Source organism: Centruroides sculpturatus, unplaced genomic scaffold (genome assembly GCF_000671375.1).
Source record: "Centruroides sculpturatus isolate CEXI.00-Female unplaced genomic scaffold, Cexi_2.0 scaffold994, whole genome shotgun sequence".
Classification (NCBI taxonomy): domain Eukaryota; kingdom Metazoa; phylum Arthropoda; class Arachnida; order Scorpiones; family Buthidae; genus Centruroides; species Centruroides sculpturatus.
In genome coordinates, this window is record NW_019385346.1 from 215,716 (window position 1) to 243,297 (window position 27,582).

Consider the following 27,582-nt stretch of genomic DNA (forward strand, 5'->3'; position numbering starts at 1 on the left):
TTAATGAGACACCGGATATTTCTAGCCATTTCGTTCGTTTCCTCACGAACCCCTCAACCTTTAGATCATCGATAAATTAATTCTGTTTTTTCCTTTCTTTCGAAAGATTATTTTTTAAACGCCTAATTACTAATTAAATAAAATTTATCACGATTTATGTCAAGTATAAAAACACAGCATCGACTTTTAAAAAAAAAAATGTAAAATTCGTGTATGGCGCCAAATGACATTTTACTAAAATTTTCTCATCGCCTTTAAGTACTAAAATTTAATGACATCAATCCCCTAATACACAAATTTCCCTGTCAACTTTTAGTAATTATTGTTAAAAAGGAACAGTAGCTATTACGCTTTAAAATAAGTGAACAAAATTGTCCCTCATATACATAGGTTATATATAGAAAACATCAATTTAATTTATTGTTTTTTTACTTCTCTATATGCGCTAGGCTCAAAAGTGAATAAATCTTGAGGGTCATTTTATTTGCCGATTCGATACTTTTCCTCTGTACAACTGCTGTAAAAATAAAAACTAATTTATTGACATAGATCAAGTAAAGTTGGTGAAATTTGTAACAGACATAATTGTAGTGCACAGGATAAATATTATAATATTGAGAATTGATTTGTTTATAAAGTAGCAATATAAATAATATATAAAGGTGACGTTCATCGAATTTTTCGTTCCTATATGTAGAGACTAACCAGCCATTTCTGTTATATATATAAACATATATAACAGATTAAAATACTAAGACAAAGGGTAAAATACTAGAAATTGGTATAACGACGAACAACGTACACTACACGCGGATTGCGTAAAAAAAAACCTGTTACAAAAATCTGATAAACTGTTATGAATATAAAATATAAAAATTTCCTTCATGAAAAACAAGAAGTTTTTATGTATCCGACTTCTTGATAAAAATATAAATTACAAACACCTGTTTTGAATTTTTTGCTTTGGAACCTGTTACATCAATTATTATGGAATTGGAAAATCTCAGACACTTTAACATTAAATAAAACTTTATTTGTGAAACTATTTCTTTATTTATTACGTTTCTGTAATTTTTTTATAATATTTATTTTTATATAATTAATATTATTTATTCATTTTCAGTAAAATATTATTTTTAACTTTTTCGGCGTTTATATAGAACAATGGAAAAGAATGAACGTGGATCAGAAAATGACCTCGTCAAGGTTTTTATATTTTCGAACAGACTTTAAGGCATCGAGAAATGAAAAAGGAAAATTTGGTGTTATTTTTTATAAATTATTGTGTGTTGGGGCGAGAGACGTTATTGTTTATCCAATTATAATTTTATAACTCTTGTCTTTTGGTCGAAAATTTGTGAAAATTTGCGTGGTGAAGAGGTCGTCGCCCGTTTCATCATAAATGTAAATCCCTGTGTCTCTCTGTAGGAATACCGAATACCATCTCCAGTCCATAAGTGATTAACTCCTTCGGTTCATCTCCGTCTCGTCCTCCGCCTAAGGATATTTTATACTCCTGTTCCCGATACACTTTTTTCGATCTGTTCCGAACTCTCGCGTATAAAATACTCTAAAAACGGTCGAACGATCATGTCGTATAAGTGGCTCGATCCAGATTCGATGTATTTATAACAACGCGACATTCCATGAAAACTTTTTCTCTGGCGAACTCTCAAATCTATGTCTAATTGTCTTGCTACCGTTAGTGTGTAGATCTGGTACGAAAAATAAACGGGTATTTGGTTGGTTAACCTAGCATGCGAGTGTTTTGCTTCCAACGCTGTCTCACTCGCCTCCATTCTCGCGCTATATGCGACCGCTTGCGTGACCAACTTTCTAACGATTTCGCTGCCGCGGCTTCCGTGTCGCGTGCGGCACGGTTTGTCGGTCGTGACCCGGTGCGGATTAGTATACATCTTGTGACCGGAGAGTCACACGATGTATACTAATTCATTAAATCAAATGCATATTTAACCGGTAATAAAGTCTTTAAATAAGAAGTGAGAAAAAAACAAAGCTTGAAATTTTTTCTGTTAATAAATCGTAGTATTTAAATTTGAATTTCCTTACCAGGCATTAGGCTGACAGTGTAACTCTCGCCATTTAAAGTAAAATTCACAAAATCTGCTTATTTAATTCCAAGATTTTACTATCTGCACAAACAATTTTTAAGAGAAAAAGAGATAGTGTAGTCTATATTTAGTGTAAAATATCTGTCTAAAAGAGCATTTACTCCAGAGAATTATTTCATTGCGCGGTGATTTATTTTTCGCAAATAACTTTTGAAATAATACCGCGTAGGAATACTTTAATTACAAATGTTTCTTTTAATATTTAAACGACGATCGAGTCACTTCAACACCGGGAATAATTATTATGAAAAATAAAGAATTCTTATATAAGTTCCAGGAAAGTAGTTGACATTGATAAGCCAGTTTTTTGTAATTTAATAATACATTTCATAAGCTTTGTCACGAACGTAAACGCGAGGCCACTTACAAGTTGCTCATCGAGACAGACAAAGCTCCGAAAATGAAATACGAAAGGTTTCTAAATTTCTTCTTACTCTTGATGATATTCCCGTGTTACGCCAAACGCAACGATACAAATCCCGAAGACGTCGATGATTTCCGACAAACGTCGATGATGTTAGAAAATGCGGAGATGCGAATCAAAACGGCTTTGAAGTCTGTCTTAAAGCGGAGTCTTCCTTATCTGATGAGAATTTTCGATGAAGTGAACGTATCTTCACCTTGCACGAAGTCTTCCGTTCTCTTCCTGAAAGACTTGATGAAACTAAAAGATTGGCCTCTTCGAAGTAAGTAATCTTTACTGTATGAAATTATTAGAAATTAAGGATTTCGATACACGTGTATTCCTCGTATAATGCGGAGGAAGGTTCCTTAAAAATCCGGTTCGAGAGTCTCAGACCGTTGTAACTTGCGAAAATTTTTTTTCATCCTCTAATGTAAAAATATGTTTAACTCAAAAATTTACTACCTCAAAACCCCCGGGCTCACATTTACTTTAATATTTACCAGATTAAAAGTAGTTCGTTTAATTGAATTAAACAAACCGAATTTAACTTTTATAATATATTACTGTATTTAAAACATTAAATATGTAAAATATTCGTTAACTACATTTCTTTAAATTGTTACCGAAAGTCGGCAGCAAATCGATGACGCCCACGTCGGGTCTAACATCACTGTGTTTTAAAAGGTGTATGCCATTTACGTTTCGTTTTAGGCGGGAGCGGTTGCGTTTGTAAGTGTGAACTTTTACCTCCCGAACATCACAATCTTAAAAGAATAACACCCGTTTATTTATTTACATTTAGATGTAGATATAGGCTACATAGGATAACGCATAGCATTTCCATTACAGCTTGTATATGGCGTTAGAAAATTGATAGGGATTTACATAGCGTAAGGTATTTAATGCATTTTCTATATGGCAGGAAAAGTAAAATCGAAATCGGACCTGAACCGTGAAAGAGAGAAACAGTTTACATTTCTGCACACGACGATAAATACCTTGACAAACTTGACTGCTGAGTCGAAATTGAAGTCGGACTATCGTAGATCACTCGATGAACGGGTGAAGAAATTCAAGTTTGTTGGGTCGGGCCAAGTAGTGTTCTTATCTGGTATAGTTCGAACGTCCGGTACAAAACAGCTAAGCTTCTGCGAACGGCGGCTGAGGAAGGGATCGGCGATGGGTACGCAAACTCGAATATCTTTTTTGAAGGATTGGATCGGCAAACTCTCGTTGTCGTCCTTGATGTTATTCTTTTATATCGAGAAACCTTCCCCTTGAATTTGATGCCCCATTTAGGCAGTGTTAAGTTTTTCGACCACTAGATGAACTTCGGTCGAAAGTTCATGGTGACACACACATTCGGAAGATGTGTCACGTTTTGAAAGGAAGAGAATCCGGAAAAAGATTGAATCACATTCTTTCATTTTTTATTAAGTGTTGGGAAAAATATTTTTTATATTAATATATAATAAGAGAAATTTAAGCGTTATTCTTTAATAAATGTATATATTTTATTCTTGTTAAATAAAATTTCTATCCAGTCCGAGCTCTCACACAATAATTAGATGTACAGTACATGTACCTTAATAATACATAACAGTTTTTAGTAAAATAAATATAGTAAAGTATAAAAAAAATCAAATCATGTTAAAATGTCTCAATGAATAACATAATAACTCACCCGAATACTTACTTCTGAATATTGCAGTAAAATCCGTGTATACCAAAATCTCACGGTTCAAGTATTTTTTTCCGATTTGGCAAGTTTACTTTTTAGACGGGTTTAAAATGGTTTAAATGCTTTTTTATGTTATGAAAAATGGTAAGAGTGTAATCTAGTTTTTTACCCTCCGGGCTGTTATAAATGAAAAGGAAAAGTACTGCGATTTGTCACAAAACGAGCCTGAATTAATATTTTCACATTTTTCGACACAAGGAACCTTGAAGCGTGAAAAGATGGACAAAGAAAAAACAGGATTTCCGTATACAAGAAATCTTCGTTAATTCGAACTCGGATAGTTCGAAGTCGCAATTATTTCGTCTTTTCGATTTCGATATGGATGTGTGTGTGTTGCAGAAATTTGTTCACTCGTTATGAAGCATAAGATTGCTGTTTCTTTTTGTTTGTATTCTTGCTTAAAAAGAATTAATCCTACGTCTTTATAAAGAGGATTATATAAGTTATTAATTAACATCATTCGTGTTAAATTTTAATGATTATAGATCTAAGGGATAGAAGATGAAAGTAGTCACGTCTCGAGAATGTGGGCCTTAATGAAGGTTTAACACGTCATTAGCATATACAATTTTTAAAAAAAATTCCTACTTATTCTCAAAATTCAGCTTTTGGCCATTTTATAATAATAATTTATATTACAGTAGAGCCTCGATTAGCCGATCCCCGATTAACCGACACCTCGGTTAACCGACCGCCCTAGTAGGCAAATTTCAAATGTCCGCTAGTGATGTGGCGCTACAATATTTGGCTATGTCTTGGCTACTTTATATTATTTTTACGTGTTTTAGCTGGCAACACTCATTCGACCATGAAAGGGAACCAGTATTTAAACGAGGCTTAATTTTCTAATTTTTAACGATAAAATAGCGACGATTATTATTTAAAAAAATTTTTGTTAGGCTTAACATCGATGAAAATGAAACGCGAAGTAGGTTAATAGCGATATACTAATATAGGGGATACCGGGGCAACTTCGGCATGCGGGGCAAGTTTGTCAAGCGCTTTTTTTTAAAAACAAATTAAAAGGAGACTTTGGTTATAAGTTAAGCAGTTGAGTTTTATTGGTGGCTTGTTTTGAGTGTAGTGTTTTTATTGTTCTCCAACAAGCGTAGTTGAATTATCAAGCAAATTTTCATTTTCGTTGAATTCCATATAATATTTTTTTTCCATTTATATTGAATTGGCAGGTTTTGTTATAATTCCATGATAACGAAAGTTACTTTTCCTGTTAGAAGGATGTAACTTCAACTTATTCACGTGGCCAGATCGTGGCTTGGCATTCTGTTCTCGGGGTTGTACTTAATGTTTCGAAATCATGACTAGCGGAGTAAGATCGGCAACATAAAGCCACATTAAAAGCAAAGGATAAAAATCAAACAGATAATAAATGAAAACATGTTTGCATTTGTTATTTATGTATATATGTCTTTGAACTTGCATTTCGTTGTAATAATATTAAATGGGTGTTGGATTTGTATTTCTTTGTTTTAATAGTGAATTCCAACTTATACATTGTTAATAACATAATTTTATATACGTGCCTATCTTGCCCCATTACTGTTGCCCCTATACCAGGGGCAACTTTAATAAAAATAATTAAAATAATTACAACTTTACAAAAAGAGAGAAGTTGCCGATCTTGCCCCTATACCCGGGGCAACTTCGTCAATTTCTCTCTTCTTGTAAAGTTGTAATTATTTTAATTATTTTTATTTCCAAACTGATTTTAACCAGTTCTATAGTAAGGTAACATTCCAATAGACAATATGCATAGCTTTTTTTTCAGTTTACAGCAGTATTTATTACACAAAATTTAAGTAAAGCTTAACATGCCGATCTTGCCTCGGTCTCCCCTACTAATTACATGGGATATAATAATATACTACACTAATAATGATTTTTTTATACTTTTCAATTATCCGACCGACCCAGTCTCCAATTGGGTCGGATAACCGAGGCTCTACTGTAAAAGTTGTTTCGATTTACAAATATCGTAACAGTTGGCTCCTCTTACAGTTTTAAAATCCGGCGGGTAAAGTTACCAACTCATATTTTTAAACCTTAATTTATAAAAAAATATCCAATTTATGAAATAATTATGTTCGGAAGTTTGATTCAGATTTTTCTCTATGACAGTTGTTTCCAATTAGTTTTTCCTGCGTACCACTTCAAGAAAGAGCTCAAACTCGCGTACCTTTTATAGCGTAAATTCATATTAATCCATACTGATATTATAAATTCGAAGATAATCTTGTTTGTCTGTCTGTTACCTTTTCACGTCTAAACCACTGATAAGGTTTTAATAAAATCTGGCACAGAAATAGCTTACATGTTGGAGATGGACATAGGCTACATTTTACTGCGAGAAAATTCGATATAATGCGGGCGAAGCTGTGGGTAGACAGCTAGTGATAAAGAGAATAAGTTTTTTTTTTTTTTACATTAACTGTGACCTTTCGGGTCGGCACCTCTTTGGTACTCTGTCAGGATTGACACCACCGTGTTTATCGGAACACGGAAACCGAGACGGCGATTACGTCACACCATCGCGCGAGCGGTCCCGTACGTGGTCAGACGGATTCGTAATGTCGAATCCAGAGACAACATTGGAAGTGACTCAGATACACTTAACAATTAACAAGGGTTTATTTAAAATAAATTGGATAAAGTGTTGTCGCGGAGAGAGAGAGAGTTCGCATACGGTTCGCGTGGTGATAAATACCTTTGGTAATAGATCTTCCGGTCGAGTCGTGTTGAATCGGAGAACTTATTGGCTTTTTCAGGATGTATCCAGGGGTGAAAAATCCAGTCAAAATGTCCCTTTTTGATTTATCCAGGTTCGATCGTGCACTAACACACACACAAAAAAGGTTATCCTATGGGCAACGATTAAATGGGTAACAATTAAATGTACGATGATTAAATGGACGACGACTTCTTTCCTCTCCGAGGACTAAAGCGGCGACTAACTCTTTTCGGCAGTCTCTGGTGATATTCACGGACGATTTCGGCCGTGCAGATGTTAATAGTTCACGAGAAAGCTTCATGTTGCTGTCGAGAAAATGTAACGGGAGACTTTCTCAGGTAGCTAAGAACAACAATTGTTGCGTAATTCGCGAAATGTTAATATTAAAGACTAGGTCTGATATAGGAATTTCTGCTATCTCACATTACCTTTAAAATACAATTCTAATAAAAATGAAAATAACATAAAATTATTTTATTTTATTTTAATATGACAAATGTGCACGATTTTCTTTGCACAAGTTTGTAAAATCTGGTTGCTTTTTGGTGAGCTTCAGTCTCGAGTCATCTTCGAGTTCAAGTTGGTGACTATGTTTAGTTTTCATATTTGTGATGGCCGAAAATCCGATCTCGCAGAGGTATGTCATGCAAAATGGTAGTAAATATTTTATTTCCGCTTTGCTGTCAAGATAAATGTCTTTTATGTCAGCCCAAAAATTACCCAGTGATTGCTTTGCAAAACAACACTTGAGTTTGTTGTTGCATGAAATGTCTATTAATTCCTCTTGGTCAGAGATGGGAAGGTGGTCGGTGGAGTTATTCGCAAAAGGGTTATTTACCCAGTTCGATTCCGGCGATATTTCTGGGAAATAACTGCGTAACTTCGCCAACAAATTTTGCAAGTGGCATTTTATGACCGATTTTACATCTTCATTTAATGACAAAGAAGTTGTTTCCAAAAAAGTTTCAGATTCAGAAACTGGTTATATTTACATTTGTCTATCAAAGATGTCCAGTGGGATATTTTTTTGATAGTTGATTCAACGTATTCCTGCATAGCGAATATGGTTATATCCTGGCCTTGAAGGCCTAAATTCAACTCGTTTAACTTTGTGAAAATATCTGATCAGTAAACTAATTTTTGCAGCTACAAAGAATCAGTCGCCATCTGTTTGTACTCATCATATTTATACTCGACCAAAAATAACTCCATTTCATATCTCGACTCAAATAATCTCGAAACAACTGTTCCTCTGGACAAGTGAAAAAGTTCTGGCGACCCCTAGGGCCATATTAAAACTATATCAGTGATTTTAAAAGTTATGTATTTAATTTTCTTTCTGTTGAGAGAAATTATTGTTGACCAAAATGAGAATTTAAAAAAGATCAACAATAACTTAAGACACGCATATGATACTTCCCTCTCATAAGAACATTGGGTTCGGAGTGCTGTTGACCTTTTTTTTTATTTAGAATGATAGTCTTTAACTCCCACTTTTCTACTTATTACTTTTTTTACGAGTCATCTCAGCACTTTTTCGGCTATCATTTTCTGGCCCCTCCCTGGAGAAACCCATCATTCAGACCTAAATGTCAATCAAAAAACCAACTGTACTGTATAATAAACAGATACAGCTTTATCGCTGAAATTGTAGTTTTCTTAATATAGTATAGGTCCTACAAACACTTGTCTTTTTCTTTTACCCGCGACTCCCCGTGTAAGGCTTCGCGACCCCCCTGGGGGTCGCGACCCACAGGTTGAAAAACACTGAGTTAGAGTGATTAGATTAGCTAGGTGTATACCATAAAATACGTTGATTTTTTCGACATTTTGATTTGTTGATTAAAGAACTAATTTCTGCAAAAATTTCTTTTTTTATTTTTTATTAACCCTCAATATCGAAATAATTGAAATTAGAAATACGGACCGGGATCGAATTATCTAACTGTAAGTCTCCACGAAAAAATGTAATTTTCTATGTTTCCATTTATTTTTTTCAAACATAATATACATAAAGATAACTTTAATTTTATGTTTTTCCTATTTCCAGTGATTGATTCTTTTGGAAAATTATCGGCAGGAATGTTAGAAATGACACAGTGGATGTCGGGAGATTATGATCAGTGTTTGGACATAGAAATTCCTCAAAATAAAAAAGAGATTACCGATAAAGGAAAGGAACAGGTTCGAGGCAAATACTGTGCCGTGACAATTGGAATGCAAGAATCACTGAAACGTATTGCAAAGTCGATTCATAAGTTGGAAAATAATTCATTGATTAAACTTGTAAAAGAGATTATTGTAAGTATTAAAGTTCAAAGAAAAATTGCGATGGATTAGTATAGTTTAGTGTAATTTGTCAGTGAAATTTATTTATACAACGAATAATTAATTTTTCAAGAAACCAATAAAGCTTGAAGACTTATTTAATATAGACGTTGCCAAAATGAAGATGGGAATACGTTTGGATGTGTGCATTCCGAGTACATGTAGTAATAATGACTTAAAAAACGTTGGGAATTGGAGTAAGTCGTTTGATATTTTGTAATTATATGAAATTCTCTTGTAAATCCGAACACGTCTTAATCAACAGTACGTTGGAACTTAATTCATTCTATTATATTTAGCCGAAAGAATACTAAATCAATCTAACAAAGCATAATAGCTTTGTAAAATTAATACAGTACTTATAAACAGTATGTATTTTAACGTCGATATAAATATGTAATTCAGTATAAAAATTTTTTAAAATTACTACTCAGTAATTTGTAAACTCTTTACCATAAATAGTTCGGATTAGCAAGAGTTAGTTGTATAATATAAAAAAGGAGATTATTTTTATGCTATTTTTTATAAGAAAATAGTAACCGTAATGCGTGGAGTGCCCATCAATGGCAGATTTTGTTAATAACTCGTAAAGAATATTTCAGATGTGTTTAAAGAAAAAAGTTCCAATTGAAATTCCTCCCTTTATAGCAAGGCATCATATTAAAAGATCGTCGTTCTTTATTTAAAATCCTTTCCTCTCTCTCAGTTAAATTTGATTTCGCAAGAATTTAAACTTTATCCTTCGGACATCCAAGAGAGGAAAGAAATGATTTGAACGGAATTTTATCTGATAAATTGAAAATAAGATAAGCGATAAATTAAACCGTTATTTTTAACAATTAATTTTTGTAATTGTTTAAATATTCAATTACGTTTTTTTATTTTATTTTCAGTATTCGGGACACCGGTAGACTTTAAAGTCGAATTTTGTAAAATCAAAGATGAACGTATTAAATATAGTAACGGACAATTGATATCGTTGTAAGTATATTTTTATTAAACTAATTATATTAAATTAGCAGGTAAGCCCGTCGTTGCTCTGGCAAAAAGTAACGATAGCGAAGGTTAAGGTCATTACGTTATAGCCAATCTTACCCGTTTTCACAAAATGCAAGAATTAGGTCCCGCTGTTTCCAAATTAATTAGAAAACTTTCAGATGGGTCTAAAAATATGTTCTATTTTTCCCAAAAACGCAAAAGATCGCATCTGCACCTATAAATCTTGCACGTCGCTTTCTCTTAACACTTCCATTGTTACTTAACACTTTAATTGTTGAAGCCCTAATCCTGTCTCTTTCCCCCGGGAAAATTTCGAAAAATCCCTTCGTAGTGTACATTTTCATGACATACCCTAACTGTGTACCAAATTTAAACTTTCAAATCCTAACCGTTTGAGCTGTGCGCTTATTATTATTATATTGGGTTTAGTGGGTTACTCGGTTCACACTGGGGCTGTGTACTATGCTGGATCAGAGTCAAGGCATAGCAACAAAAACAAAAATTAAGTAAGTGTGTCAGTGTCTGTATTCAGGAATTTTTTAACAATGTGACATGTATTCAATATAGTGGCCTCCTGTAGTGTGATGTATGTATTTATATTTAATTGTAATTTAATGTATTTAATTGTATTTCTATTTAATTGTAATTGTAATATTGTATTTCTATTTAATCTTTCTTTCTTCTTTTTCGATGGTGTTTATATGGAGATTTTAGCTCAATGTAGGCTCTTTCTCCGAGTAGAATTGTGTATGTGTATGATCGCTAGGCGACCGATTAGCCGGCTGTATCGAACAGCCATACGTACGCGCGGGAAATAAATGCCTTCCGGGAGGACTTTTATGGGGAACTGGCCTCCTATTCAGTCGTTATAGGCAAGGAGAAAACCCGGAAAACTCCAAGCAGCCAGCCTGTCCGACCGTGGCGCGATCCCACGACGAACCTCCCAGTCTTTAGGGTCTGGTCACCACTACGATGAGCGGCAACGGAGACCACTCGCCCACTGGTGGGGGGCATTTCTATTTAATTGTAATGTCCTAGGCTTTTGTGTAGTGTGTGTGGTATCACACCTGTACAGGAGAGAATGACAGGTACAATAAGCACTCTATCCATCCTCCACAGATGCCTTATTTCCTGGGCAAGTTTCGTGTACTTGCTGATTTTTTCACTGCATGTGTTCTGTACATTGTGAGTGTTTGAAATTGCTATGTCTATAATGTATGTGATTTTATTGTGTTTGTCAATGAGTGTGATGTCTGGTCAGTTGTGGTAAATTGTTTTATTTTTGATTATAGCTCTGTTGTAGTACATTTTGTGCGTGTTGTTTTCCAATACTGTTTCTGGTATATATTTGTAGTATGGTTCGTGGTTGTCTACCAATTTGTGTTTCTTTGCAAGGTCTTGGTGTATCATATTTGCTACTTGATTGTGTCTATATAAGTAATCTGCGCCAAGAGCTTGCAACCGGAAATGATGTGTTGTATAGTTTCTGGCATGATGTGACATTTTCTGTATGTGTCATTTCTGAGTGTTGTGTTTTTGAGTATGTATTTTCTGTAGTTTTTAGTATTTATGAACTGATCCTGCATGGCAATCATGAATCCTTCAGTCTCACTAAAGAGGCATCCCCGATCTAACGAGCTGTTTGACACAGTTTTGTCAACAAAATCCTGGGCCAGGTAATAAGGATGCCTGCCATGGAGTGCCTTTTGATCCCATGTTTGCTTGATAGTGTCTATGCTTTTTATATGTTGTGTCATGTCTGTATTATGTGAGTGTAAGTTTAATGGTGTGCTATTTGAGTCTACTAGAGTTAGTGCTTTATGCAATTGTTATGTTTCTTGTTTCCTGTAAAAAAACTCTATTATTATTATTATTATTATTATTATTATTATTATTGTCAACCCGTTTCGATTATATATATAAAGAAAAATTGAAAGTATGAAAATATATTTAAATTACAAAAAAAAATGGCAAATTGACGATGCAATATAAAACGTGAATAAATTATAATCTTTTCGTGAAAAACGCAATAATAAATTGACTAAAACATTTTAATTAATTAATCAATAATCTTACGACGAAAACAAGTTTAACAAAGAAAATAGTCAATCAAATTTATTTTATTCTGAGCCACATTAAATGATATTAGAGAGGTTACGGCCGTCGTATTCAGCCAAAAACGTGAACGGCAGACCGTCGAGCGCCATAATCTGGCAATTCTGGACGGTTGACAATGGCATTCGCTACGTCTAGCGTGGCAAGTAGACGATCGGCTTAAACTTGTTCATTTTTTTTTGTGTTTGGGGTTAAAATTATGACCTATTTTATTAAAATAAAATTTACTTAAACATTTACGAATAATATTGTAAATAAATAGACGATTTTAATCCAGAAATTATTTAATTATTCTATTTTCTTTCAAGTGATGAGAAGTGCGTATAGAATTTACATACATATATATATTATCTTTATAATAGTTTATCTTAAGGTAGGTTTGTTTTACCACGGCATGTTCTACTATCAACAGCGTAATACGATTGTAAGTTTCCTAAAAATTAATTTTCCGAGCAGCTTTCGGATTTACATAAGCCACTACTTCCCTAGACAAAAGTATGAAGTAGTCCTATCGTCCGATGGTACGGTAAGAGACACCACGCTAAGGCTAATTAAAAGTAATTACTTAGTGTTATTGAACATCCTATAGATACTTTAAAATAGTTTAATTTGTTTATTTACCCTTGCTGGTAACATTAGTTTTCCGCCATTTTTACAGCAAATTTCCGGTGAGTGAATGGGCGACGTTCAGTGAGTCACATGATATTGTGAACGTCCGCCACAACGATTTTTTCTTGGAGTTAAAACGTAAACTGTGTACTTCTGCTTGCCGTGTAAATGTAACGTTTAAACTTGCGCCGCAACCTCGCTATTAAAGAGAAATTGATTTTCTATTTGAATGCACACTGTTTATCTTGATTTCTGTATTTTAAAAATTCTGTTTTAAATCATAAAGTGCGAGTCAATTATGAAATCCTACCTTTCCTCATCCTTCCAAGCTTTTAATTAAGTGAGAAGTCTTCATTAAGCAAGTATTTAAGACATTTATCAATTATGCAATTTTAATATAGCTCTTGAGTTATTATGATTTTGATATGACAGAAATTATATTTATATTCTTACATTCAAACAGATGTGATTACAATAATAGTTACTTAATTGATTGTTAAATGATGCAAATTATATTTAAGTAAATTGATGTGAAAATATAAATTTCCTTAATTTAGAGTTGTTCTCGGCATGTTTATTGCATGGGTAGCATTGGCAACACTAACAGAAATATTAATGAGACTTCATATTATTCCTATCAAAGCGAGTAAAGGTAAGTTTCTAAAATTATAAAATCGAACTTTTAACATAATTAAGGATTAGAATTTATCTATTATTATTCTAAAGTTAAGGAAAATGATCTTGAATGCTCTTATTTTCGAATATATTATGAATAGTTTAAAAAACTAATTTTAAAACACTGTAAATATATTTTTATTAGTTAACTGCACTTAAAGAATAATTTATTAATGTTCGTTATTTTTAGGTAAATTTTTTGAGTATATTCTCGGAGCTTCTCCTTATAAATCTCTACATAAATTATATTCGATGAATCTCGACGAAAGTACAAAGTCGATGTGCGGTGTAAAATTTCTTCTCGTAAATATTGTGGTGTTGGGACACGTATGCCTGATAGCATTGTTTTTCCCCTCAATAGGAGGTATTGTTTCTTTTAATTTAAGATATTATTTACGGGAGATCGGAGCAACTTCGGCATGCGGGGCAAGTTTGTCAAGCGCTTTTTTTTTAAAAACAAATTAAAAAGAGACTTTGGTTATAGGTTAGGCAGTTGAGTTTTATTGGTGGCTTGTTGAGTGTAGTGTTTTTATTGTTCTCCAACAAGCGTAGTTGAATTATCAAGCAAATTTTCATTTTCGTNCTTCGCTGGGTTTTTATTTGTATGTAATATAGTTTTTTTTATATATATAAAAGACTGTTTTTCTAAGTAATCTAGAATCTAGCTGCAAAAACCCGCTTCGCTGGGCAAAAAGTAACGATAGTGAAGGTTAAGATAAGTACATTATAGCCAATCTTACCCGTTTTCACAGAATTCAAGAATTAGATACTCCGTTTCCAGAGTAATTAGAGACCTGGTCCCGATTCTATTTCTGAACGTCTCCTGTTCACGTTCAGTCAAACGAACTATTTTCAACGTTTCTGGAACGTCTACAATCGTTCTATAATCGAATTTTATGTTCGAATTAAATTCGAACATAAAATTCTATTAAGGCCTATTGTTCGAATTAAATTCGTACAAATTCGAACAAATTCGAACAAAACATTCGAAATAGAAAACCACTTTCAGCCCCATATCTCCCGCACCCTTATAGCTATCGAGACGCAACCCCATAGTGCACGAATTGAGACTTGGGGCTACTACCACATACAAACGCCATTCACGTGCGATGTGTAGTTTTGGGGGAAAAGTGAAATATAGGGACATACACGTCTATTTTTATATATGTATATAGAGATTTATAAATATTTTTTGCTACAGTGTATGCAAAAGCCACCGTAACACAATTTTAATTGTTCTATTGTTCTATAGTTGTGTTTATTTTTATTTTTATTATTGTTTTTTTTGTTTATTTTTATTGTTTTGATGATTTTTATTTTATACATGTTTGTATCTTTTGTTGTTTTTTGGACCCTTGAAAAAGGCCAATAGCCATAGAGTCATTTGGTTAAATAAATAAATGAACATTGTTCAGATAACTTTGAAATTAATGTGTTATATTCATATATTTTGTAAATTCTTATCTCACACCTTATTAATTTATTGACAATTTGCTGCGCATCATACATTTAGATGCACAACAATCACCGAAGAGATTTCTTTATCAAGTTTCAGAAATTTAAGATAATATTTTACTGAATGTTACTCATTTTAGTTACTTTCAATCACTCTGTGTAACACAGAGTGATTGAATATTAACCGTCACCATTTGTCTATATTTATTTCAATTTTCATTTTTTAAAGAATTATTCCATTAAACTCTACAAAAATGAAAACGAAATTTAATGTGAAGATTATAAAATGCTAATAAAAGCAGCTGGGAGGAGATAATATTTAAAAATTATATTTTAAATTATTTACTATTTTAATAGGCAAAACGTAAATAAGAATAGAAATAAGTTTTCTAAGCCATTATGAATGCGAATAACGAGTAAAAGTTTTAGTTTATATGCCCGTACTCGAGAGATGACCCTAGATCTCTGTATATTTTTCATGTTTTTACACTGCACGGAAGAGTTAAATTGAGAAAAATCTCACATGAAGATATCTGTATTAGGCATACAAAAATAGTTTGCACATATTTGCGGATCAATTTTATATATAAAAGTGTTGGAGGTAGAAAGAAGCAATTGACAAATTAGTCAAACAGATTCTTTTTAATCTGTCAAAAATAAGATATTAGCAATTTGTTTTCGATGAAGTTATACTAACGCTAATGCTTTATATGCTCCTTGCCGAATTACTTTGACAGGGTGGTAAAAACAATAGAATTCAATGTTCGACATCGTTGTATAGATAATACGTGACAACTCCTCAGTTGTAGTTTTAGTATGACATTGTAAGATCTGCTTTTAATTGCAGTGAAGTATTCCTTTAAAGGATTAAACTGCAATGAGTACGGTGGTAAGAATTTGTAATTTATGGACTGCTCAGTCGAGTATCACGTAACGATGTCAGAGTGATGAAATTTTAAGTTATCCGTTATTAAAAATAAGCTGGGAAATACGTTCTTCTTATCGTAATAATAATCACTTAGAAAGAACAGAAATAATTTCGAGTTGTACGAACCTTCCACGGCCTTCTGTTTCACAATTCCGGTTAAAACCAGAATAGCTACAGGACTTATATTTCTCCCAGTATTCGATACACGGGAAAATAAATACAGGAGGAATAGAAAGTATTCCATATAAAGTACAAAAGCGATGGTCGCATTTGCGCCTTCCTAATACCCATGATGTCGGTGGGTGTGCACATTTATTTCTACTTTATCTAAAGTATACAGTAATGTACAGAAATGCTGAATTTAGAATATGGGCTATTACCCTTTCGTAACACACTCTCTTATTTAGTAGTCTTGCATCTACTTTTTCCAGTCTTTTCTGGGTGACGTTTGCAATCTTCACGAATCTGTAAATCGAAATTTTGTTTTCTATATTATATGCTTACAGTTTAGACTCTTCTAATTGTCGAAAAAAATATATTTATAAAAAGCACTTTTACTTCTTTGTAACAAATGATGATGGACATAATTAGGTCTTTATTTTTATTCATTAAAAACATAATTTTAGTCTTAGTAAAACTTTTTCTATAATTACTACTGTTTGATGGGAATCTTCAGATGACAAGGACATAAAGCGCTATATTATAGTCTCACTCATTCATTGTTCTTCGAGTTGTATCATCTTTTATTTAACTTGTTTTTTTATTTTTTATTTTTATTTCTCAAGAGACACTGTGGCCAGGTTGGCCTTTTACAGGCATCTTACAGTAAATCAACAAAACAAAAAAAAAAGTAAACAAAAACGGGACGCGAGCTGAGAAAGAAAATGAATTAATTAATTAAGAACAAATATCAATAAGTCTTAAGTTTTATTCCGTTTATTTACACCTTTTGTGAAGATTTCATAACTCGATATGTTACGTAAATCGTTGCACAGACTATTCCAATAGAAGATTAATTGAAAGATCAATGCAGATCTCCCCATCTCTAGTTTGACAATTGGAAGACTATATTCACGAATTATACGAGTATCTCTTGTTGATCCGCGACATTCACCTATACCAATTCCGAGGAAGCCGTTTTCTTTTTTCCCTTTATATATTTGAAGCCCTCCAATAGAATCTGTTTCTTGTAAATTTCACTAATCTCGTCAATATTATCGGTGCGGTAGAGTTCGGATACCGATTCCATGAAGTTAAAATTATAAATTGAACGCGTGTAACGATTTTGTGCCATACGAAGTTTATTAACGGCGTATAGAGATGCGGTTCACCATACAGCGATACCGTATCTTTTTCTAGATTCGATGCGAGTGTGGTACGGCCGTTTCGAGAGTGATGTGCTTAAAAAAGCTTGAATTTTTTTATTTATCCCAGTATACTTTGCGGTGGACCCGAAATTGAACCTCGAGGAACGCGCTTATTTGGCCCGAAAGAGTTGGAGATAATCTGTCCAATTTTCACAAAGTAAATTCTGTTTGACAAGTATCATTTTAACCAGCTTAGAGGACCTCTTAGACTAACAGTTTCCAATCTTTGATTCAAAAGTTCATGATTTAAGCTATCACTACAATTCACTACATTTGGTTGCAATCTAGTTTTGAATTCCTTTCTTTCGTTATTAATGGATTTAATTCTATAGGCATTCAATAGATCTAACTGATTAAAATTATCGTCGACAAACGAAAAAATTTTATATGCTATTTCTGTTAAATTCTCATTCTGAAGTCTCAGCACGCAAACAACCTCCAAGCTCGAGTTGTTTAGATCCTGCTCCAACATGCAGAATTTTTCTTTTCAAGAATTTAATTCTGCCTTCGTACTTTTATTCTCTTCCTTTAGTTCTGTCATTGTTTCGATAGCAGTTACATAGTTTTTCTCTGAAACATTAATTCTCTCTACCATTTAGTCAAACTTATTTGTTAAGAATTCTATCGATTTCTGGATTTCTATGTTTGTTTCTTTTATGTTACTCAACTCCGACTGAATTAGTTTCGCTTCTTGTAAAATTATTTCAGAATTTTTGGTAGTTATACTTAAAGGCGACGTTGGAGTGAAAGTTAGATTATCTGGTGTTCTATCCACGTTCTTATTATAATTATGTGAAGTCATAATAATCCGCTCACACTCACCCAGTTCTCTGTAGTCTTCCAGTTCCCGTGTCCAATTTGCGTTGTTTTTAATGGTTTTCACTAATCTGCAATCTTCACATTTCCAAGTTTTTTTGTAAGACTCGCTGAACTTCTGAAAGTTTGCTGCCTGGATCCCAAAGCAATAGAAGTGAGCAAATTTAGAGCAATTGGAACACGTTAATAAGTCACTTTCCGAAACTTTGTGCTTGCAAAAAGAACAAGCGCTCAAACGACGATTTGCCATAGCTCCACGCCTCCCACTCTCGCACGCAACTTGGCAACTAAAAATATTAAATATCTCGAATCTTCTGTTACACGAAACTTTATACATTTCGCAGTAAAAAATAGAATAATTGTTCGCTGGAGAGACATAATAATTAGGCGAAATCATTCTATGAAATTGTGGATATCGTTTTTTCTAATACTGCAGAATGGGTTGACGGTTAAATCCTTCTTATCATACTTGCAATTTATTCGATGATATTCGTTACGATTTTTTTTGTCATTCGTTCAGTTTGTCAGTTGCTATTTTTTTCCTCCAAATCTTCTGTGAAATCAAACACTTTGCAAATACTTGCAAAGTGTTTCCGTGTTGGTAATACACATATGTCAAATTCTGAAATCTGGTTTATTTATTCTGGTTTAGTCTTCGTTTATTTTTCGTAAGTTTTGTATTTTTTCTTGACTACTTGAATGTATTAGTATACATATATAGTATACATATTTATTTCATAAGCAACATGTAAAGACAGTTTTATCAAGTAAACAATAAATAGCGCCGTAGCGGTTCTATAGTTTGAAACAAAAGAAAATCAGTAATTCTAAAAAATTACACATTTTGAGAGAGAGTTATTTCTATCAAATTGCAAAATCCGCAAGAGTGATGCCGCGAGTACAGCTAGTTAATATACAGTAAAACCTGTATATGGCGACCACCCACGGTTCCTTCAAAAAGTGGTCTTTTAGACAGGTGGTCGTCGAATACAGGTGGTCCTGTAATAACGTATTTCCGTACTTAATTTGCGCACTTTTTAGCCATTTCTACTAAGCAAAACTCGAGGTGAGCAAAAATAAATGAATTTTTTTAACGATAGGGCTATATTGGTATTGTATTTTATTTTTATCGGATAACCCGATATACGGGAGTCGTCATGATATTATAAGACAGATTTAACACCAACATTTAAAGATTAATACAATACTCGCATTTTCTCGATTATAATGCACACTTTCTTTTTTCCGACTTAATTAATTCGACTCGGTTGTTTTCGTTCGCTCGTCAGTTACGTGTATTACGTCATCGATATACAAGCGCGTCCTATCTCTCCATCACTTTGCTTTTGGTTTTCGTTAGTTTAATCTTATTTTAACTTTAAAAATACTGTATTTTTAAATATTTCATATTTTCTTAATTAATTAAGTACAATAAGAAAAATTATTAATTAATAATAAAATGATTTTATTATTTTTTTCTCGATACGATTTCATTGCAATCGCGGAATGGAAAAAGAAAGTAAAACTGATTTTTGCTTTAATGCATTTATTGTTTTTTGAATATTTTTCCTGCGAAAATTACTTGGATATTTATTTTTCTAAAATTATCATGGAAATAAGGTAGGTTGATACAGAAACTATTTATTGCACGTGTACTGTATATGAGCTTAAAAAATAAATAAATAAAAATAGATTTTATCAAACGATGAGATCAGCCGATTAATTGTATCGTGTACAATATTTTAAACCTCAAGGAAAATATTGTAGGTCTACGGTAAAATCAATTTCGTTTTCCCACAGTTAAACTTGGCGACTAATTGCTGTTGTGATAACTTTAATACGATCTTCTAACGACAGCACTTTGCATTTCGGACATTTTTCAACAAACTGAAATGAATTTCCTTTGTTACTAGACTAATTTATTAACACCTGCACCTTATTTCGACGGTGGGAAAAACGTTGTTGAGATGGGTTCTTACAATAGTTTAGACTAGATACATTCGCCAAAGGGGTCGCTTGTTACAGGTGTTGTATGTTGTTTCGGTCCAAAAATCGATGCTCGCGGTCGCGTTACACAGGTGGTCGTTTAATACAGGTAACTTATACGAAGACTCTATGGATAAACTATTCCGTGCCAGAAATTTTTGCCCGTTTTGACAGGTGCCCGTCGAATGCGGGTGGTCGCCTAAGCAGTTTTCACTGCTCACACTCATCCAGTTCTCTGTAGTCTTCCAGTTCCCGTGTCCAATTTGCGTTGTTTTTAATGGTTTTCACTAATCTGCAATCTTCACATTTCCAAGTTTTTTTGTAAGACTCGCTGAACTTCTGAAAGTTTGCTGCCTGGATCCCAAAGCAATAGAAGTGAGCAAATNCCCGCGGTCGCGTTACACAGGTGGTCGTTTAATACAGGTAACTTATACAAATACTCTATGGATAAACTATTCCGTGCCAGAAATTTTTGCCCGTTTTGACAGGTGCCCGTCGAATGCGGGTGGTCGCCTAAGCAGTTTTCACTGTATATTATATTCCAATTAATAAAATTGATATTTCATACAAAACGTTATTTATATTTATCCATTATTAAAAGAATAACAATAATTATATTTTACAGATAAATATTCCAATATCTTCAAACATGTGGATCTTCTTTTATTCGAAGTTATTCTTCAAGGCGTCACTATGATAGAATCATTTTTCTTCTACAGGTGAGATCATTAGAATTTTAACGTTACATATAAATTTAATTTTCGAAGAACATTTACATTTCTATCATAATAATAATAGTAACACATAGATTTTTGGCTAAAATACTTTTGTCTTTAAAATTAATAATGAATAACATTTTTTGGCCAGCGGGTTTATGGTAATGTATCTGAGACAAAAGTCTGGACGAAACTCAGCGAAATACTACATCATGTTTTTAGTCAAGCGAGTTATCAGGTAAAATATTTAACTCTTACTGTCACTGCTTCGTGTATTATATTTTGTTCGTGTTGCAGATATACACTTCCGATATTCTTCGTTTTGGGCTTCGTAATTCTTCTGCCTCTTCTTGGAGAAGGTCCTCATTGGGATTATGTTATTAGTCAGGGAAAACACATAGAAAACAAATGGTGGAAATATATCACTCATATTCATATTTACTCGCTCGCTGGATCGACGGTAAATGTATAAAAGTTAAAGTTTAATTTGTGATTTAAGTCTTAGATATTATGAATGATTATGTCAAAATTTGCATTCACTCAAGCAGTTTTGAACAAACCATTCTATTAGATATATGCTATTTATCGTTAAGCTACAAATGTTTTTAATGTATAACATCTTAGGAAATTTGATGGGTCTGTGAACTTTTCTTCACTATAAACTGTTTTATATAACTATGTTTTGTTTAGGACGTTTTCCATTTGACTATCCTAATGTCAATTGTTTGTTAAAAGAAATGGAACTGACTATAAATTTTACAATTTTAATCAGTGGAAAAATATAGTAGACCTGTAAATGTGGTTTTCTGGTGATACGAAATATGTCCAAAATTCCATTACAATTCGTTTCCTTTAAAGTTAACTATTAAATTTTATTCTTGCAAGTTTCTTTTTAAACAGAAACACCTCTGACAACATCATTTTAATAAATTAAATATTATTATAATTTTTCGGTAAACAATTGTAGTACAGATCAACACCAGGGTATCTCTAGTGGAAATTGCTGTTGCTCTTGCAATTCCTGTGTCTTAGTTACATGTTAATAAAATATGCACTGTTCACGCGTCATAGAAAACAGATAGAATGTAATATTATGTAAAAAGAAAGAAGTATTATTGAACCATCAAGACCGATGGTTTGTTTAATGGTTAGATAAGGATTTTTTTTGGAGCAATTCTCTCGTGATTGCTTTAATCAACGGATTTATTGGTTTATTAATAATTATATTAAACTGTAATGTGCAGAAAAAGAAATTACATGTAAAATCTATTTTTGTCTCATTATTTTTTTATAAGTAGAATGAAAAACGATTAAATGGGAAATCTTATTAACGGAAAATTTAACAACAATAAAAAAATTTTTTGGTGATAGTAATAAGAAAAAATGGTTTTAATAAATAGGGTTTATTGTATAAAGATAGCTGAACATATATTTTTTTTTTATTTCTTAAAGTCTATTAATGCACTTTTGGATATTACTTGTATTTGTGTGCATGATACATTCATAGATAAATCGAATAAAGTATTAGTAGTTTTATTAGTTTTTAATTCGTCTACTTTATAAACAATTTTTAGGAGTTTTTCAACGTAATATGGTTCATCAGTGCGTTGCTGCAACTTTCCATCTTAATGTCACTGTTATTATATATTGTTGACAGGTAAGAATTTGACAATTTATTTTTTATAAATAGATAAAAATATATTTATATTTTTGTAATATGATCTTCTGATGTAATGCTAAATCGATTAGATAAGCTTTAGTAAAGTGTTTCAACTATTTGGGAGTGTTTAATCCATATGGGGTGATTTCTATTGGTCTGTAACGAAAGGTTATATATGTCCGTGATAACAAAGTCCCCTAGGTTCCTGAATTTCATCTGTACAGACTTACAAAATGTATTAATTTACCGAAAATTTTTAAAGTATAACAAGTCCTAATAATAGAAAAGTGTTAGCCGACGTTGTACGTTTTAATTGTATTTGTTTACTATTTACAAACACGACGAACCGAAAATTATTAAAATAATAAAAATAACAGCCGTGAAAATGTGAGGCGGTGTCCACGAACACCTAATTTAATTTTGACAATATTACAGTCAATGACGTGCCATCTATGGAGCTGTGGAAGCACCGCTTACCTTGTATTTTCTAAAATATACATACATTTCTTGCTACATGAGCTCTGGAGAAACGTTTTAGCTGATTGATGCTACACACAAAAATATCGTATAACACTTCCAATAATTGTATTCCTTAGCCACTGGTAAAGAGATATTTGAATAAATGGATTGTTATAAGATTTAAAAATAAAACATATTCAATGTGATATTTATGTACGTTTCTTCACAAACCTATATTAAATTTTAATTTAATTAATTATAATCATATTGACAAATTTTCAGACAAAGTCTATAAGACTTTTATCACGTTTAAATTTTAAATAATATGAAAAACAATTTTTTTCAGTGAGTTTTATTTCAAGTAAACTTTATGGAGAATTTTTTAAAATATTTAAATTACGTCATGAATTGCATTATTTATAATCGTGTCCGCATTATATCGGCGAGTCACTCTTAGACATGTAAATATTATAATTATTTAATGATGATCTAAACAAAAATGTACTAAAAGAATTATATGATTTAATAGAGAGGTTGTGGCCGACGTTTTCAAAGCGAAACGAGTACGTCAAACATTTATCGCCAGCTTTCTGTACGCCTAAAGGTTTGACAATGGCGTAAGTGTAATGTTCCAAAAAAGGACTAATAATAATCCCTGCTACAGCAGCAATAAATTTTAAAAGCACCACTTTTTCTCAGTATTACTTGCGCTATTGTCGTTTTGTCATCTACTCTAAGTAACTAGTAAGCATGAACTAGGTAAAATTTGAAAAGCATGCAGCCTTGAAAATAACTTTTAAACTGACGCTTATAATCAGTATGGGATAAGAAACTAATCTCACGTCTTTATTCGGAGTATTTTTGTAATGGCCAGAGATCACAGCTGTTTTTTTCCTGTTTAAAATTGGCACGTTAAAAGATCCCACTCCGAATCATCTATGTCACTGGTTCCCAATTAGTTTTTCCTGCGTACCACTTCAAGATAGAGTTCAAACTCGCGTACCTTTTATAGCGTAAATTCATATTAATACATACTAATATTATAAATTCGAAGGTAATTCTGTCTGCCTGTCTATCTGTTACTTTTTCACGTCTTAACCGCTGAACAGGTTTTAATAAAAATTAGCACAGAGATAGCTTACATGTAGATGAACACAGGCTACATTTACTGCGAGAAAATATCTTACTCGCACGAGAAAATTCGATATAATGCGGGCGATGCTGTGGGTAGACAGCTAGTGATGAACAAAATAAGTTTTTTTTTTTTATATTTATTACCTTTAAAATACAATTCTAATAATAATGAAAATAACATAAGGTTATTTAATTTTAATGTGACAAATGTGCACGATTTTCTTTGCACAACTTTGTAAAATCTGGTTGCTTTTTGGTCAGCTTCAGTCTAAGTCATCTTCGAGTTGAAGTCGGTGACGATGTTTAGTTTTCATGTGGCCGAAAATCCGCTCTCGCAGAGGTATGTTGTGCAAAATGATAGTAAATATTTTATCGTAGCTTCGCTGCAATATAACAATTTTTGTTTCTTGCGTAAGAATTTCATTTAGGTATTGTCACAAATGCATTTTTTTTGATGAAATTTCGAGAATATTTTTAGTTATAAATGAATTTGTGCATTCGACATCGTGTTGTAAATTGCCGAATTTTTGATGGTCCACTTATTATTTTTTGACTGCTTCATCTTATGCATTTAAATTTTAAATTGACAGATTTTAGATTGCCGCGCGTACCCCTTCATGCAATTTCGCGTACCCCTGGGGGTACGCGTACCACTAATTGGGAACCATTGATCTATGTGGTTCGGAAAAATTTTTGAACGTTTCATCTCTATAACTCGTCAAGAAGCTTCTGGCAAATATCCGAAGGAACATGTTCAGGAACAAATGATGCTGGTGAATAATTGAAAGAATATTGGTATCCGTTAAGTATACCTAACTCTGCCTTTTAAACATAAAAATGTCTTCTTTTAAATCTTAACGTCCTTTTCACATTTCGGTAACTGTCTTTACGGCGGAATCGACTTTCCTTTTTAAGACGTATGAAATTATTTCATAATGGTCTGAAATGGATTCTCTTTGATGTGGTAGAGTTTAGAGAGTGTAATCCCCAAAGTGGCTTAAATTTTTGGGTTTTCGGTTATGAATTCGCGTATAGGTTTTGGTAATACTTAAAATATAAAATTTATCGAATTCGAGTTGCAAAATTTGGCAGCTTCCAAACACTACCAAACTGTCGGTCATATATCGCTGATAAATTACGCTCGGATATTAAACACATTATTAATCTCCTTTAAGTTTTACGTGTGAGATAAGCAGGGAGTCAGCGGTTAATCTCGTCTTGACCACTTTGTCTACACGGGCTAGTAAAGTTTGATCTCGGAGTCGTTCGGATGGCAAGGAGGGCAAAACGAGTGGGATGTGCGTCGGTAAGTCGACAGGTTTCCTAGAATAGACAAAGGACAGGTTTAACAAATAACAGAATAAAGGTTCATTATATAACTAAAGCTAATTTACAGTAGTATACATAAGGAAGTTTCTGATTTAGTGTTTACATGCGGATAACACATAAATCTATCTATAACGGCGATCAAACTAGTCACTATGCCGCGTGAGAGAGTTTACAAAGGTTACTGCACTCAGATATATCTTAATATGCTGTCGGATGACGGTATGCGACGATCATTCCTGACTGTAGAAGCTAGAAGAGTCTTATGTCTTCAACCGGCTTCTCCTCGGACAGGACCGAGACGGCAGACACTGTACTCGGACCTTCATAAGACGACCGCTCTGAGCTTTCTTTCTTTCTCTTCATCTTCGTAGTTGATATGGAGATTATAGCTCAATATTGGCTCTCTCTCCGATTGACGTTTTTTATTGATCGCAATGCGACCGATGAGCCAGCCGTATCCGAACGGCCTAATCGCGCGAGCGGGGAAAGAATGCCTTCCGGGAGGACATTTATGGGGAACTGGCCTCCTATTCAGTCGTTATTGGCAAGGAGAAAACCCGGAAAACTCCAAGCAGCCAGCCTGTCCGATCGCGGCGCGAACCCACGATCGAACTTCCCAGTGTTTAGGGTCTGGTCACCACCGCTATGAGCGGCAACGGAGACCACTCGCCCACTGGTGGGGGGCGACCGCTCTGAGCTTCCCGTAACGATCGTCGTTGGCACTGAGCCAATTGGTCGTTCACTCGTTATGCTGACTAATTAGCAGACGCGCGATGACTTGCCTTTCTTCCTTCCTATCTTGTCGATGTGTAAGAGTCGACATCCGATATATTTCCGTGGGAACTTGCAATAATTTTTTTTTTCATCCTCCAATGTTAAAAATGTTAAACACAAAAATTTACGCCCTCAAATACCTAGGGCTCACATGCGACTTCAGAATGGACACATATTGAGCAGTATCGTTTGCAGCATTACCGCCTCTGTATTGCATGAATGTCTGGTTCATATAGAATGTTTGTTGCTTTCAGTGCCAAGAGCGCAGTAGTGACACGAATTTTCTAAAGAATTGTTTTAGCTTGTTACTAAATCTCATACCAAAGTAGATTTGGTTTAGCAATGACAAATGTTTAGGGATTTGGAAAACCCTAAACATTTGTCAAGATGACATTAAATAATAATACTTTATTTTTTCAATATTTATAAAAATCATAAATACATTCGATATGGCATAAGTCGAAACTCGAATGGCAAGTGGAAATATGTCAAGTTTTGCTTATGACGACTAAAACGAAGTTGAAAAACCACAAAACTACAATTAGAAAAATAAAGTGCTTTATACAGTAAACGCAATGTATCTCTCATGACAATCCATCACTGGTACTTAAATTCGTTTTTCTTCCAAATTCTTCAGCGACTTCCATCGCTTTCTGTTTCAGTATCGGCCCAAAACACGAAGATTCGATGATCGAACTTGCTTTAGCCAACGTACTACAAGGGCATTTTCGATAAATTTTGTACGGCTACTTTCTCTGGCGTTTTCGAAACAGCCGCGACCAAGAACTAAGAATAATAATATGACGATTTTAGTCTCTGTAATCCAAAAATATTCTTGGTAGACAAATCTCACAGCAATCTTATTGGCAAATTAAATTTATTTTGTAAAGACTACATCAAAAATTTTACAAAATAAATTTAATTTGCCAATAAGATTGCTGTGAGATTTGTCTACCAAGAATATTTTTGGATTACAGAGACTAAAATCGTCATATCAACTAATATACAGCAAACCATTTATATATATTTTGAAGAACTAAGATGTTTTTTAATTGCTTCTTTTTTCTTTATATTTCCCACCAATGTTGTTCTTGGAAGGTTTTGCTGTTTTGCAATTTCGGCTTGTTTTATCACATTGAAATTCAGACACAAGTTCGTATTTTTTCTGCAGAGTAATCATTGTTAGCTTTCCCATACATATTTATAA

The 27,582-nt window shown here is 33.3% G+C and overlaps 1 protein-coding gene across 1 annotated transcript; it reads left to right on the plus strand.

The window, feature by feature from the left end:
• Positions 1–2,571: 2,571 nt before the first annotated feature.
• On the plus strand, positions 2,572–27,110 carry LOC111637923 (nose resistant to fluoxetine protein 6-like). The gene is made up of 11 exons (XM_023383533.1): positions 2,572–2,818; positions 9,076–9,326; positions 9,427–9,550; positions 10,247–10,334; positions 13,634–13,728; positions 13,942–14,115; positions 20,929–21,022; positions 21,171–21,257; positions 21,317–21,479; positions 22,594–22,676; positions 27,038–27,110. Exons 1-11 carry the CDS (start codon positions 2,572–2,574, stop codon positions 27,108–27,110), a joined length of 1,479 nt encoding a protein of 492 aa, XP_023239301.1.
• The last annotated feature ends 472 nt before the right edge of the window (positions 27,111–27,582 follow it).

What these genes read in the sequence shown, in the direction of transcription:
- LOC111637923 (XM_023383533.1), top strand. Translation starts at nt 2,572, where the DNA reads ATGATATTCCCGTGTTACGCCAAACGCAACGATACAAATCCCGAAGAC. An exon ending in AACGGACAATTGATATCGTT is followed by an intron (nt 10,335 to 13,633) that starts GTAAGTATATTT and finishes TCCTTAATTTAG; the next exon opens with AGTTGTTCTCGGCATGTTTA. An exon ending in TTATTATATATTGTTGACAG is followed by an intron (nt 22,677 to 27,037) that starts GTAAGAATTTGA and finishes TTTCTGTTTCAG; the next exon opens with TATCGGCCCAAAACACGAAG.